Genomic DNA, 17,281 nt, shown 5'->3' with positions numbered 1-17,281 from the left:
AGCCCATTTGCCAAGTGCACTACATCTTCTGATTTCTTGGCTACAGCTTCTATTGGTGTTGATTGCAAAACCAAGTAATATGAAATCTTTGACAGCTTCAGTCTTTTCTCTGTTTATCCCAATGCTGCTTATTGGTCCACTTGTGAGGATTTTTGTTTTCTTTGTGTTGAGGTATAATCCATACTCCTGACTGGAGTCCTCAGTCTTTATCAGTAAGTGCTTCAAGTCATCTTCACTTTCAGCAAGCAGTTGCTATGGAAGTATCCAAAGTAATAATTGTCTGCATATTGCAAGGAGCTCTGGTAGCATAGTGCCTAAAGCACTTGACTGCTAATCAGAAGGCTGACGGTTCAAACCCACCAGCCACTCCTCGGAAGGAAGGTTGGGCAATCTTCTTCCATAGTGATACTGCCTCGGCAACCCAAGGAGGGGTCGCTATGAGTCGGGTCTGACTCGACAGCGCATAACAACGACAACTACATTGCAAGTTGTTAATGAGTCTTCCTCCGATCCTGATGCTACATTCTTCTTCATAGAGTACAAATTCTCAGATTTTCTTGGCATACAGACTGAATAAATATGGTGAAAGGATACAACCTTGACACACTCCCTTCCTGATTTTAAACTATGCAGTATTCCTTTGTTCTATTCGAATGACAGCCTCCTAGTCTATGTACAGTCTCCTCATGAACAAAATTAAATGGTCTGGAATTCCATTCTTCTCAATGTTACCCATAATTTGTTATGATCCACATAGTCAAATGCTTTTGCATAGAAAATAAAACACAAGTAAACATCTTTCTGGTATTCTTTGCTTTCAGCCAAGATCCATCTGACATCAGCAATAATATGTCTCATTCCATATCCTGTTTTGCATCCAGCTTGTATTTCTGGAGTTTTGTTTTGTTTTGTTTTGTTTTGTATTTCTTGAAGTTCTGTATCAATGTACTGCTGCAATCTTTTTGAGTTATCCTTACAGTTTGACTTGTGTATGATATTAATGTTATTTTTTCTGGTTACCTAGTGCTGCTCTGACAGGAATGTACCACAAGTCGTGTGGCTTGAAGAAACAGGAGTTTATTCTCTTACAGTTTGGAGGCTTTAAGTCCAAATTCAAAGTGCCAGGCTTTAGGGGCTGGGTGAAACCCCCTCAACCTTGGGCTTCAGCTCTGCCTCCTACTCCTGGGCCACTGAAACTAGAGGCTTTTCTTTATTCAAAACAGCTTCTGGCTGCTGAGACTGACAAGGCTAAGGTTGACAAGTAAAAAAGCACAGTCCTGATGTTACCAAACCACATAGTAGGCCATTAATTCAAGTCCATTGAAAGTCCCAAGGTTGAAGTTGGGGAGAGACTTCCAGTAAGATGGAGGAATAGGCAGACAAGCGACACAGACCCTCTTCAACAAAGAAAAGAAAAACCAATTGACAGAGATATGGAACATAATCCTGGAGCCCTGAGCTTTGAAAGGAACTACACAGTAGTGGATTAGGCACCAACTAGTGGAAAAACCTGAACAAAAACAGAGAGTACAGAGACAGTTAGAGCTGCAGATTGTCAGCTACTCTGACGGGACCAAGAGCCTGAATATTTCCAAGTGATGTTGGGACCTGAGAATTGACCTAAAGATCAGCCATGGTCACCAAGGGCTACAGGGATGACTGCACTGGTAGCCTATAACTAGGAATGGAAACAGCAAGGAGGGAGACAACCTGAGCTGTTGACTTTCCACTGTCCAGAGGGTGCAGCCATTTTGATTGTTTACATGTGGCAGCCATTTTGGATATTTAAAGGGACTGAGGGTGCAGCCATTTTGAATGTTTATAAGCAGCAGCCATTTTGGATATTTCAAGTGACCAAGGGTGCAGCCATTTTGAATCTTTACAAGAAGCAACCATTTTGGATTTTAAAGTGACAGTATTCTCATTTGGATTCCAGGAACCCAAGAATAGGCTCCATTTGCCAAGGTCAGCAGGGACATAGTAGAGGCTGACAACAGGAAAGGAGACAGGTGGTGAGTGTATAAGTGCTGTCAACTAGTGACTAGAGGAGCACACACAGTACACTGTTTGCATAGATAGCATACAAACAAAACAAATAAAACGAAAATTGTGGGCAAGTCACTCAAACAGATAGTCACCAATTAAATATAAACACAAAAACACCACAATGCCTCAGAGACAACAAAGCATCATAGTCCACACAAAAGAAGCAAGATAAAGCAGAGAAACAAGGGACCAGGATACAGACCCAAAACATATCACCCAGAAATACGCAGCATTGGAACTCCCTGATAAGGAATTCAAAAGAATTGTATTTAGGTATCTTCAACAGACTGAGAGACAGATCAAGAAAAACACTGACCAAATTGAGGAAAACACAGAGAAAACCCTACAACAATTTTGAAAGACAATACAAGAACAAAATGACAAAATAAATGAAAAGTTGGAAATGATACAAAATCTACACACAGAAATCCAGAAGATTAATACTAAATATTCAGAAATAGATAAGACATTGAATGGGCAAAGGAGCAGAATTGAATCAATGGAAGACAGAATTAGTGAGATTAAAGGCAAATACCTGAAAACTTCTTTGGAAAGAGAAAAATCAGAAAAAAAGATCAAAACAAAATGAAGAAAGCATAAGGTTCATGTGGGATACCATCAAAAGGAATAACTTACATGTAATCGGAATTCCAAAACAGGAAGAGACAAATAAAACCACAGAGAAAATTGTCGAAGATTTGTTGGAAGGGAATTTTCCTGGTGTGATGAAAGATGAGAATATATCCATTCAGGAAGTCCAATGAACCCCAAACAGGATAGACCCCAAAAGAAAATCACCAAGATATATCATCATCAAACTTACCAAAACCAAAGACAAAGAAAAAATCATGAGAGCAGTACAGGAAAAATGAAGAATTACCTACAAAGGGCAACCAATATGACTAAGTTCAGATTTCTCAGCAGAAACCATGCAGGCAAGAAGACAATGGGATAGTATATATAAAACCCTGAAAGAGAAAAATTTCCAAACAAGAATTATGTACCCAGCAAAACTGTCCCTCAAATATGATGGTGAAATTAAGGCATTTCCAGATAAGCAGAAATTAAGGGAATTTGTTAAAACCAGACCAACCTTAACAAGAGATGCTAAAGGGAGGCCTTTGGACAGAGAGGCAACAGCCAACAACTGACTGTTAACACACATGATGATAAAACCCAGAGACCAACCCAGCTATGGAAGTATCCAAAGTAAATAAGCCTACAAGATTTTAACAGGGAACCAGAGACATCAATTGACAAATGAGGACAACTACAAACCAAAAAGAGGGAAAAAACTGTGTTGTTACAGAACTTCTAGACGGGAGGGAAGTCAAGACAACTACAAGATATAATGGACTGTTCTAAACTTGGGGAAGAAAACTATAAATCACAGGGTAACCTCAAAGAAAAATGATAAACTTTCACATCAAAATAAAAGAGGACCAGCACACATATTTAGCAAATACTAAAATAATAGCGATGAAGGAAGTGATAACATGATTCATAAACAAAATGAGCTAAGCATAGAAAATTATATGGAACGAAGAAATCGACACCACCAAAAAGCACTTAACAAAAATGACAGCGACAAATTCATATTTGCCGATAATTACATATCTGGCAAGGGACTTATCTCTAAGATTTATAGAAAACTGCAATGCCTCAATACCAAAGGAATTAACAATCCAATTGAAAAATGGACAGAAGACGTGAATAGACACTTCACCAAGGAGGATATTCATATAGCCAACTAATACACAAAGAGATGCTCACAATTATTGGCCATCAAAGAGATGCAAATCAAAACAACAATAGGATACCATCTCACCCCAGCACTGATGGCAAGGTTCAACAAGACAGAAAATAACAAATGCTGACAGGGATGTGGAAAGATTGGGACTCTCATGCACTGCTGGTGGTACTGTGAAGTGATACAACCACTGTGGAAAGCAATATGGTGATTCCTTAGAAAGCTGGAATTGGAGATACCATTTGACCCAGCAATCCCATTACTAGATATATATCCTAGAGAGGTGAAAGCCAGGTCAGGAACAGATATATGCACAGTCGTGTTCATCACAGCACTGTTTACAATAACAAAATAGATGGAAACAACCTACATGCCCATCAGTGGAAGACTGGATGACCAAACTATGGTACATACACATAATAGAATGCTATGCAGCACTGAAGAATAATGTAGAGTCTGGAAAACACCACATAATATGATGAACTTGGAGGACATTATGCTGAGTTAAATAAGTCAATCACAGAAGGACAAATATAATATTAGTTCGTTGTTGGGGAGGGTCAAGGAAAGGTTTAAACATGGAGGGAAACTTTCTTTGTTGGTTGCCAGGGGTAGTAGGGGAGGGGAGAAGAGGGAACACTGCAAAAAAAAAAAAAAAAATACATTGACTCACATCACTTTAGTTTTGTGTATTTCACTGTACATAAATTATATTTCAATAAAATGCATTAAAAAAAAATGTCCTAAGGTTGGCAGAGCATGGCAGGCTGCTGAACAATGACATGGCTCCATGCAGGATTCAAGTGTGCCATAAGCTAGAGACATTCCCCAAGGTTTCTCCTTATATACAGTAAGCAGACCAAATCCCTAAGCCTACTCAGCTGCTCACAGTAGATTGCACCATGGAGTTGACTGCCAGTCACATCCTGGGGAATACTACATCCAGCTGCCCAGCCACTCAACCAGGCCCAGCCAAGTTGACACACGAACTTAACTACCACAATATTGTTCTATAATTTTCACATTCTGTTGGATCTCTGTTCTTTGGAATGGGCACAAATATGAATATCTTCCAGTCAGTTGGCCAAGTCTTCCAAATTCCTTGGCATAGACAAGTAAGTTCCTCCAGAGTGGCATCTGTTTGTTGAAACATCTCAGTGGCTTGTCCATCAATTCCTGGAGCCTTGTTTTTCATTAATTCCTTCAGTACAGCTTCAACTTCTTCCTTCAGTACCATTGGTTCTTGATCATATTCCACTTACTAAAACAGGTGAACATCGACCAATTCTTTTTTGTACAGTAACTCTGTGTATTTCTTCCATCTACTTTTGATACTTTCTTCATCATTCAATATTTTGTTCATAGAATCTTTCAACATGCAACTTGATGCTTGGATTTTTTTTCTTCGACTCTTTCAGCTTGAGAAATGCTGAGCATGTTCTTCTCTTTTGGTTTTCTAATCCAAGTCTTTGCACATTTCATTATAATAATTGACTTTGTCTTCCTGCGCTGCTCCTTGAAATCTAGGTGCCATCAAGTCAGCTCCATTGAATAGCCAGCCCATGGGTATTAAAATGAATAAGTAATGTAAAACTTTTTGCAAAGAAAAATCATAGAAATGGATAGCATCATAGTAGAATTCTATCAAACATTTAGAAAAAATAATACCATCTTACACAAACTTTCTCAGAAAATAAGGAGATGGAAATACTTCCTAACTCATTTTATGAAACTAGCAATACCCTGATACTAACACTAGACAAAGACTTGACATGTAAAGAAAATTATGGACCAGTATCCCTCACACAAAAAAATACAAAAATCCTTAACAAAATATTAGCAAATAGAATCCAGTGATATATAAAAACATTAATACATCATGACCGCATGGGATTTTCTCAAGAATCCAAGATTGGTTTAATATTAGGAATTTAATCAATGTAATTAACCATACTAACAGAAGTGTAAAGAAAATCCACATGATCATCTCAATGGATGCAGAAAAAAAAACATTTTCTAATATACAATACACATTTATGTTTTAAAATGCTCAGTCAGCTAAGAATTGAAGTTCAGCTCCAGTAAGCCTACAGCTAACATCATACTTAATAGTAAAAGATTAATCAGTTTCTCTCTAAGATTATGAACCATCAAAACTAATCTACAACAACAGCAGATTAGTGGTTTTTAGTGGTGGGTAGAGATTGACTACCAAGAGGCATGAAAGAGCTTTTGGCAGATGGAAAGGTTCTGTATGTTGTTTGATGTAGTATTATGAGTGAATAATTTGTCAAAACTCAAGAATGTTACATTTAAAATGGATGAGTTTTTATTTGCTATGTATAGATCATTCATATTATTGATTAAGACAACAGTTTTATGTTGTCAACCTTATCAGAGATATTTTTCTTTCAACCAAAGTGTAAGTTCTAAATAGTGAGATTGATTTCCATAAAGAATTTACAATTTAATGCAAGTAGAAATTTCCATCTTAATGACTATGAAATTAGTAGCAACTGAAGTGAGAATATCAATATCTCTGCAAAAAACACCAACCAAATAATATCTTTACTTATATTATGTAAAAGAGATTATGTGACTTGCTCCAAGTTGTAGGCCAGAATCTAATCTTCTCAGTCTTTGTCCCTTATAGTCATAAAATGATGATAAAATGATAAATGATAAAATGCTTATAAAATTATTCATTCTAAACACTATTCCTAACTTATTTTCCCAATTAAAACTAAGCATTATTTCTCATCAATATGACTATAAATGGAAATATAAAACATTTTTATTTTAAAATAAAATACAGTGGATTATTGTTACAAGTAACTCACATTTATTAGAAGGCAAGTTTTCATTTTAAAATGTGCTAATTTTGTTAACTTAATAACTGAAAATATAGTGATACTTTTGTAAGAGCTCCTAATAAATTAGTTGTATTTTCAACCTTAAATAAATAAATAAAGTGGATGCATTTTATTATATATAAGCTGTATCTCAATAAAGTATATTTTAAAAGTGAAAATATGATAAACAAAGCATGTAATACAATTAATAACAGCAACTTAGAGCAAAACTTGAATCAGATCATAATATTTCATTGTTTACTGGTGGGAGAAATTCTGAAAAAAAAATAGTATGGTTTAGAAGTTTCTGAACTTTTTTGAGGTGCTCTGGTCGTGTAGTGCCTAAGGCATTTGACTATTAACCAGAAGGCTGGTAGTTCAAATCCACCAGCCACTCCTCAGAAGGAAGGTTGAGCAATCTACTTCCGTAGTGATACTGCCTTGGAAACCCAAGGAAGGGTTGCTATGAGTCAGATCCAGCTTGACGGCAGTGAGTTTGTTTTGTTTTGTTTTGTTTTGGTCTGAACTTTTTTGAGATACTTTGTAAGATGAAGCCATTTTAGAACCTCTCATTGCCATGGAGTCGGATGCAACTCATAATGACCCTTCCTTGGGTTTCTGAGGCAGTTATCACTACAGAAGTAGATTACCCAACCTTCCTTCCGAGGAGTGGCTGGTGGGTTTGAACCACCAACTTTCTAGTTAGCAGTCAAATACCTTAGGCACTACACCACCAGTGCTCCTTTTTAGAACCTATGCAAACAAAATTATAGGGCCATGGACATCATTACTTGTATCTGTTGTGAGTTGCCATTGAGTCAGCTTTGACTTACGGCAACCTTATATGTAACAGAGCAAAACATTACCCAGTCCTGCACCATCCTAGGATTGCAGGTAAACTTATATTTTAACCAAAAATTGCCACATCTTTTGTGATGTAATCTCAAAGAAATCCCTCCAAACCTGGTTTATTTAATATTATTGATGAAAATAGTTCCAAGAACAGGCATTAAAGTAACTGAGTCTCCTTTTGTTCTCCTGATGGGGTTGAATGACCATCGCTCTAAGAAAAGAGAACAGTGATGAAGAATATGATAAGCAAGGGATAAATTGCTAGTATTATCAAACTCTCTTGAGTCCTTTTCAAAATTTGTATCAGTAAACATTAGCTATGCAAACTAAAATATTTTTATTCTGTAACTTATTTTCTTGGTTTACTTTCTGGGCTAGAAAAATAATGTATTTTTTTTTTTTTTTTGCTTAATACATGAATACACCCACTCCTCCCTTATCGACATGGTTATGTTCCAGAGACCAGGTCACTATGCAGAAGTCAAAGTTACGTGAAAATGGAAGATGTCGGCAACAGATTGATCACAAAATGGAAGATGATTACATCATTACATAACTGCCAAATTGTATCACTACCTAACTTCCAAACCATGGAGAATCATAGTCCAACCAAGTTGAAACATAACCTCAACAATCACACCCAGCATTATTCTCACCTCGCACCTTGACATTTGTTATTGCAGGAATTATGTCATTAATATGCAAAATAGTTGTAGTAGATATTTTACTGTTGCAGTAAATGCAAAATGTCAGATAATGAGATACTCGGTAAGTGAGGAGTCAAAACCAAAACAAACTCACTGCCATTGAGTCAGATCTGATTCACAGTGACACCCCATACCCCCCACCCCCACCCCCACCCCTGTGCAATGGGTTTCTGAGGCAGTATCACCACAGAAGTAGATTGCCCAATCTTCCTTCAGGAGTGGCTGGTGGATTTGAACAACCAGGACCACTAACGTTTTTTCTTCAAGTCTATTCAAGTTTTTGACTAGATTTATAATTTATGTCTTCTTGAAATTTGTGTATGTCTTACAGGTTAATACAGTCTAGATGTGAGTGAAAAAGTAGAAATGTTTTCAAATATTTACCATACTTTGAAATGATCATGAAATTTTATTAAGGACTGATAAGTTTCCATGGAAATTTTAGTGAAATAGTAATGAAAATACCTGTAGAATTTATCGAAATTATTACTGTGCTAAGTATCCAAAAATCAGCCATTAAAATCATGTATAGCTATCAACTCTAAGTCAAGTTATCAACCCTAAGTCCACACTAGAATCACCTGGGGAATTAAATAATACCAGCACATGGACCCCATCTAAGAAAGCTAAGTGAGCTGGACTCAAGCATAGATAGTTTCACAAAGTTCTTCATGTGGTTCTAATATACAGCTAGAGTGGAGAACCTCTTCTACAGAAAATGAGATTAGCTTTTATAAAAAGGATGTATTCCTGATCAAGAGGAGGTTCCCGTTAGGTTTACAGAGTTTTGTTGCTGTTACTGTTGCTGTTATTTGCCATCGAGCCGGCCCCAACTCATAGCGACCCCTCCTTGGGTTTCCGAGGCAGTATCACTACAGGAGTAGGAATGCCCAACCTTCCTTCCAAGGAGTGGCTGGTGGGTTTGAACCGCCACCCTTCTGGTTAGCAGTCAAGTGCCTTAGGCCTATGCTGCCAGAGCTCCTTTATAGAGTTTTAGGAACTCCAAATCAAGACCAGTGAAGTTTTGCTTTTTAACATTTTTATCATGATCTGTGTGAAAGTTCACTGAGAAAATTGGTTTTCCATTCAAGAGTTCATACACATTTTGTTTCCTGATATTAATTGCAATCCCCACAATGTAACAGCACTTTTCCCACTTCTTCCCTGTGGTTACCGTTTTCCTTTGTCCTTCTTTCCTATCCATTCCTGCTTTCTGAGCTTTATCCCTGGACAATGTTGCCATTTTGATCTCTTATGCTTGATTGTTCTAAGGAGTGCTACCTCACTGGTGTTATTGTTCATGTCATAGGGCTGTCTCTTTGCCTGAAAGTTGAATCATGGGGGTGAGTTCAGGGGGTGAGTTCATTCCAGACTTGAAGTGTAACTAACAGCCACAGTTTCAGGGGTTCCATCAATCTCTATCAGGCCACTAAGTCTGAAGACCAGTGAAGTTTTCAGGAAAAAAAAAATTATTATTATTTTCAGAAATTTACCTCCTCTTAAAAGACCTTTAAGACACTCCATATTATAAATGGAATAGCAATAATAAAATTACTCTCTAAACTATAGAATTAGTTTCTAAACTATAAAATAATTAGATGCTCTCTTTGTTGTTGTTGTTGTTGTTATCAGGTACTTTTGAGTCGTCTCCAACTCATAGTGACCTTATGTACAACAGAACAAAACACTGCCCAGTTATGTGCCAGCCCCATCCATGATCCTTGCCAACCTTGAGCCCATTGTTGCAGCCACTGTGTCAATCCACCTTATTGAGGGCCTTCCCCTTTTCCGTTGACCCTCCACTTTACCAAGTATGATACCCTTCTCTAGAGAATGATCCCTTCTGACAACATGACCAAAGTGGGTGAGATGAAGTCTGGCTATTCTTACTTGTAAGGAGCATTCTGGCTGCACTTCTTCCAGGAAAGATTTATTAGTTCTTTTAGCAGTCCATGGTACTTTCAGTATTCTTCATCAATACCACAATTAGAAAGTATTAACTCTTCTTTGATCTTCCTTATTCATTGTCCAGCTCTCACATGCATTGAGGTGATTGAAAATACCATGGCTTGGGTTAGGCATACCTTTGTCTTCAAGAATACATCTTTGCTCTTCAGCACTTGAAAGAGGTCTTTTGCAGCAGATTTGCCCAATGCAATATGTCGCCTGATGTCTCAACTGCTGCTTCCATTGGTGTCGATTGTAGAACCAAGCAATATGAAGTCTGACAACTTCAGCCTTTTCTCCATTTATCATGATGCTGCTTATTGGTCTAGTTGTGAGGATTTTTGTTTTCTTTATATTGAGGTATAATACATACGGCAGACTGTAGTCTTCACCCTTCATCAGTAAGTGCTTCAAGTTATCCTCATTTTAGCAAGCAAAGTTGTATCATCTGTGTATTGCAGGTTGTTAATGAGCCTTCCTCCAAGCCTGATGCCACGTTCTTCATATAGTCCACCTTCTTGGATTATTTGCTCAGCATACAGACTATATAAGAATGGTGAAAGGATACAACCCTGATGTACCCCCTTCCTGATTTTAAGCCGTGCAATATCCTCTTGTTCTGTTCAAACAACAGCCTCCTGGTCTATGTACAGGTTCCTCATGAGTACAATTAAGTGTTCTGGAATTCCCTTTCTTCTCAATGTTATCCATAATTTGTTATGATCCACACAATCAAATGCTTTTTGCATAGTCTATAAAACACAAGTAAACATCTTTCTAGTATTCTTTGCTTTGAGCCAAGATCCATCTGACATCAGCAATGATATCTCTCATTCTACATCCTCTTCTGAATCCAGCTTGCATTTCTGGAAGTTGTTTGTCAATCTACTGCTGCAACCATTTTTGAATTATCTTCAGTAAAATTTTACTTGCATGTGATGCTAATGATATTGTTCAATAATTTCCACATTCTGAGGGATCACCTTTCTTTGGAATGGGTTTAAATATGGATCTCTTCCAGTCAGTTGGCCAGGTAGCTGTCTTCCAAATCTCTTGGCATAGCCAAGTGAGTGCCTCCAGAACAGCATTCATTTGTTGAAACATCCAATGGGTATTCCATTAATTCCTGGAGCCTTGTTTTTTGCTAATTCCTGAAGTGCAGCTTCAACTTCCATGTGTATATCTGCTATTTGTGTTGTTGATAAAAGGTATTTGCAATGAATAAGTCATTGGTCTTACAAAATTCTATCATGTGATCTCCAGTATTATTTCTGTCACTATGGCCATATTTTCAAACTACCAGTAACTCTTCTTTGTTTCCAACTTTTGCATTCCAGTCACCAGTGATAATCAACACATCTTGATTGCATATTTGGTCAATTTCAGACTGCAAAATTTGGTAAATATCTTTAACTTCCTCATCTTTGGCTTTGGTGGTTGGTGTGTAAATTTGAATAATAGTAGTATTAACTGGTCTTCTTTGTAGTCTATAGATATTATGCTATCACTGACAGCATTGTACCTCAGGATAGATCTTGATACATTCTTTGTGATGATGAATGCTACGCCATTTCTCTTTAATTTGTCATTCCTAGCATAGTAAATCATATGATTGTCTGATTCAAAATGGTTAAAACCAGTCCATTTCAGCTCCAGTAATGCCTAGGATATCAATCTTTGTCAGTTCTATGTCATTTTTGACAAATTCCAATTTTCCTAGATTCATACTTCATACATTCCATGTTCTGATTACTAATGGATGTTTGCAGCTGTTTCTTTTCATCTTGAGTTGTGCCACATCATCAAATGGAGGTCCCAAAACCTTACTCTATCTGCATCATTAAAGTCAGCTCTACTCTGAGGAGGCAGGTCTTTCCAAGTCATATTGTGAGTGCCTTCCGAGCTGAGGTGCTTATCTTCCAGCAGTATATTGGACAGTGTTTCAGGGCTGTTCATAAAGATTTCCAGTATTATATCAGACAGCGTTTCACTACTATTCATAAGGTTTTCACTGGCCAGTTCTTTAACAAGTGGGTGGCCTCTTCCTTCTTCCATGTCTGTCTTAGTCTGGAAGCTCCCCTGAAACCTGTCCACCATGGATAACTCTGCTGGCATTTGAAACACCAGTGGCATAGCCTGCAGCCTCACAGCAATACTTTAGCCACCACAGTACGACAAACTGGCAGACAAGTTTGTCTCTCTTAGCTGTTCCAAACTGCTCCGCTCACTTCCGGTCTACCTTGATACTCTGTTTAGGAACTGAAATTAAGGCAAATACATTTGTCTGTTAACTCCCCGTTTGTTTGTTTGTTTGTTTGTTTTTAGTTTTTATTGTGATTTGGGTGAAAAGTTTATGGAGCAAATTCATTTTCCATGTGGTATTTCACACACATTTTGTTTCATGACATTGGCTGCAGTTGCCCACAATGTAACAATTCTCTTCCCACTTCCTCCCCATAGTTACCTTCTTCCCTGTGCCCTTCCCTCCCATCCATTCCCAGTCCCCACCCCACCCCTGAGCTATCTCCCTGTGCAAACACTGCTCTTCTGTTCACCCATGATTAATCAGAAAAGTGTATCTATCTGATGTAAATTTTCATCCTATATGCCTGTCTGTTGTTTGGCTGGAAGCCACAGGAGTGAGTTCAGTTCCAGACCTGAAGGGTAACTGGAGGCCATAGTGTCAGAGGTCTCACCAGGCTCTGTCAGACCAACAAACCTGGTCTTTATTTATGATTTTGACTTTTGTTCTACATTGTTTTCTCACTATCCAGGATCTTCTGCACCGATCCCCCTCTGAGTGGTTGACAGCGGTAGCCAGGAACCATCTCGTTCTTCTTGTCTGATGGCCATATTGGCTGAGGATTGCATGATCTGCTAGTCCTTTGGACTAATTGTTTTGATGCATCTTTTGTTTTCTTCATTCTTCTTGGCTCCAGACAAAGAGAGACTCATCATTGCATCTCGATGGCCACTTGCAAGCTTTTAAGACCCCAGTTGCAACTCACCAAAGTAGGATGTAGAACAATGTTTTTGTGTAGCACATTATGCCAATTGTAACTCCCCATTTTTCACCCTGAGGACTGCTCAAGGGATATAGTTATTTCCATACGTGTTTTCCTAAGTGATAATAGACTACAAGTTTATAATCATTTTACGATGTTTTATATGCCAAGGAGAATGAGCTCAGTGACATGGTATGTTGGATGATTAACTTTGGAAGCTTAAAATATCTAGGCTATAAAACAATGTTTTTTGTTTTGTTTTGTGTCTTTCTAGAAATTTTGTGATGAAGTTAATCAGATAACCAATTCTGAAACCCTCTCAAGTATAGACAGCCTTGAAGCTGCAGAACATGAAGAAATATATTTAACACTTAATAAGGACCATAACACATCAATCCAGCAGAATTCTATTTCCTTCAAATCAGCAAATCTGCAGTCAACTAATCTAAACTGCTTTGATGAAGATAAACTATCATTCTCTAAAACTCAGCATATAAATAATTGGCTTATAAATTTAGATGATCCAAATGCTCAGACTGTCACACCATTCTCAGATATTTTAGGTAAACCTACTGTTCCACCTTCATGTGAACATCTTAATAGTAAAGAAGAAAATTCACCTGTTCTGAGTAGAACTGTGGAAAGAACTACAAATACCACTAATCATCCAGTAGCCTTTGTACGTAGTCCACACGTATTTGTACAGAATAAGAAAAATGAAAAGACTTCTGAAACTAGCACTGGAAGGACAACTGACTCCTCTTCTGGAACATTCAAAATGGAGAGACCATTTGTTACTGAAAGCCCAACATTTAAATTCAGTAAAGCCTGGACTACTCCAGATTCTCTAACTCCAGAAGTTGCTACATTTTTAGACCAAGAGAAATATTCTGAATTAACTCAACAAAATGCAATTACTTCAATTCATACTTCATTTATAACAATGGCAACACCTTCAGTTTTGCCACCTAATGCACAGTCAGCTAGACCTTTACCAAAGGACAGTATACACATAAAAGAAATTGACCCAGTACAGTGTTCTGATAAGTTAGATAAACTTAAAGATGTTAAAGATGAAAAGATACAATATTTTAACAATAGTAAGAAAGAATTGTCTTTATTTTCAGATGATCTTCAAGCTGCCAATTTGTCTAACAACCCTGATTCAAAAGATAAAACACAAAAAATACCTGAAACATCATCTAATGTAATTTCTAATTATGATGTATTTGGTCATCACAAGAAAATGAAATACAACATTCATGAGCGAAATGGTGTAAGGTTTCTTAAAAGTATTTTAAAGAAAGAATCTAAATATGACCATCATTATTTTAAGGCACTAATTATGAATCAAGACTGTAAGTTTGGAAATAAAAAAGCAGCAACTATCAGAGATAGTATTGAATTAACAAAAGAAAAAGGAAAAGGTGCAGAAATTCCAAAAACGATTAAAAAACTGAGATGGTTTGATGAAACTAGCAATATAGAAAACAATGCTGAAGAGAATCATTCACCAAAAAGTAGGACAGAAATATCTCAGCAATGCTCCCAACAATTTCACACCCATACTAAAAGTGGTACTGCCAGCAACATAATTAGTGTTCCTGCTTATGCTGTAAATCCTGCTGATAGAAAAAAGCCCAAGAATAATTCAGTCTCTGAAAATGTTGCTTTAGGAGAATCTGAAACAGACCATGTGCCTTTGAACTGTTTTTTTGTGCCTTCAGGTTATAATTTTGCTAAACAAGCATGGCTAGCTTCCAAAAAAGAGGAGAATAAATCCACTGCACAAGATGGTGATTCTGAAACTCAGAAAGCTAACCAACAAAGACATGGTGGAAATGTTATAAGAAGAACAAGATCTGCGAAAGTTGAATCAGGATTTATATATACGAACAGAAAAGGCACTGTCATTCAACCACATTCTGCAAGGAAAGCCAAAATCTTTATACAAACTAAGGGTAAACTAATTGTACCTCATCCTCCACCTAAATCCACATCAAACATTAGGAGTGGTGAAAATAAAAAAGTGTCTCAGTGTCAATCAGTAATGCCTGAAAATTCTCAAAACATTATTACACATAACTGTTGTAATTCCAAATACGTTCTCCCAATGGAATATCATTTCAATCAGTGGACTCAAGAAAGTAGTCCTCCACTCTCAGATGCTTGTTCTGACTTAGTCACTGTGATACCATCTCTACCTTCTTATTTTACTTCTGAGTGCCATACCTTAGCAAAAGCAAATCACTCAGATGGCACTCAAATTGTTGCTCAGCAAGATGGGACATCATATTGCACCCAAAGACGTCCTATTCATGAAGAAAGCCATCACAGTGTGACTCTTAAAACTACTAGAGAAGAATCAGTTCCCTTGTGGAAAAGAGGACATAATATCCTGGGTCAAAATGAAAGGGCTGCTGGTAAGAGTAAATTTATTTCTATAGATAAAAGGTACAACTTTTTAAAATCATGTGACATTTTTCCTATTATGGTATGGCAATGTACACCTTATAGAATTTATTGCAGTGTACAACTTACCCTTATAGAAATAATTTACCTCTCTTAATATTGTAATTTATTCAAACAGCTAAAGCTTTGAAGAGAATGTCCCAATAATTTTCTCTTAAAATTTAAAAGTTTAAAAGAGGAAAGACAAGGAATAAGATCTGATTCTTGTCCCATGTTGTTATTCTGCTATTACCCCACTATTATTATCAAAAAATTTCTGTCAAGGTAATCACAAGGAAAATTTGGCTTAAATTTTCTAAATGGATGGATAAATGTGATTATAATATATTCCATCATTTTTCTTTACAATAAACATTTTAAATTGAATTGTTCCATTGAATTGTTGTAAGTCAATAATAGCAGTGCCTGACTCTGACATTCCCTTCTGAAGAGTGGCATTTGTTATGTATATTGATTATCATGTGGAGGAAAAAAGATAGCATGGCTTTTAAAACTTTTGAAATTTAATTCTCTACAGAGTGCCACTGCACTTGGTAGCTGACTCCTCATGAAGCTACTTTCTTCCACTGAGGGAATGTACTAGAAGCTCATAAATTTTCATGCCCATAGAAATCAGCTAGAACCTGTTGAGAAATAGGATTGGGGGTGGGGGACTCAGAAAAGCAACTGTTTTATTCTTCCAAAGGAATGAATAAATATTAAGAGGATGTAAAGAGAGCATTGATTTAAAATTTTATTTTTACAGTCCTCTTCAATTAGACCATGAGATGTTAAAGACGAAGAACTTTTTTTTTTTCCCTTATAATTTATCATTGTATCCCCAGGCCCTAACAGTGCCTGGCACTTGATAGGTACCCAAACTTTTCTTGAACTGTATGGACACAATCAACATTAGTAGATGGAAAACTAAATGCTAAGACTCTAACTTAAAAATTTTGGGTACTTGAGAATTGTTTGTCTACAAAAACCTGAAATTTAAAAAATTATTTCTCTCACTAAAAATTTCATTTTCTTTTTATCTAGTCATTTTGCAATGTAGTTTTAATTTTCCCCTATTTCCCAAAATATGAAGAATGGTAATTAATGTTGTTGTTGTTGGTTGCCTTTGAGTCAGTACTGACTCATAGTGACCCCATGTGTCCAGAGTAGATCTCCTCCATCGGGTTTTCAAGGCTTTTAGTCAGGCCTGCCTTCTGAGGCACCCCAGGTGGGTCATACAGATTAGATATTTTAAAATAAATAATGATGATGGCCTTTTTTGAGTACCTACTCTGTGCCTGTCACAGTGCTAATTGCTTGATAAGTATTACCTCATTTAAAGCTCACAACTACTCTGAAAAATAAATATTTTTTTTAAACACATTTTGTAAAGAAGAAATAGATCTAAAACTAGTAAATAGAACTGATATTTTTATTTGGATCTTTATGACTACAAATCCTGTCCTTTTTCTACTAAAACCATGTAATAAACATGTTTATTAAGCAAATATCATATATTCAGAGCTGATCAGGAAAAACATTAGGAAACTAATAATTTAAGCATAACCAAAGCAGTTGGCATTGAATAGATTCCAGGAAGAATATTAAAATTATGTTTTCATTCTCTAATAAAAGAATGGAAAAGATGCATGTTTATCTGGAGAAGCCAAT

The 17,281-nt window shown here is 36.8% G+C and overlaps 1 protein-coding gene across 1 annotated transcript in view; it reads left to right on the top strand.

The window, feature by feature from the left end:
• Positions 1-17,281, top strand: part of CEP126 (centrosomal protein 126) — a 73,559-nt gene that overhangs the window by 44,062 nt on the left and 12,216 nt on the right. Inside the window, exon 6 of the mRNA XM_007946039.1 lies at positions 13,434-15,582. Within this exon, the coding sequence (XP_007944230.1) occupies positions 13,434-15,582 (2,149 nt within the window). The remainder of the gene's footprint in view (positions 1-13,433; positions 15,583-17,281) is intronic.

The sequence above is a fragment of the Orycteropus afer genome, unplaced genomic scaffold (genome assembly GCF_000298275.1).
Source record: "Orycteropus afer afer isolate SDZICR_OR568_19922 unplaced genomic scaffold, OryAfe1.0 scaffold00147, whole genome shotgun sequence".
Taxonomy (NCBI): Eukaryota; Metazoa; Chordata; class Mammalia; order Tubulidentata; family Orycteropodidae; genus Orycteropus; species Orycteropus afer.
This window is presented reverse-complemented; position numbering and strand designations above follow the sequence as displayed.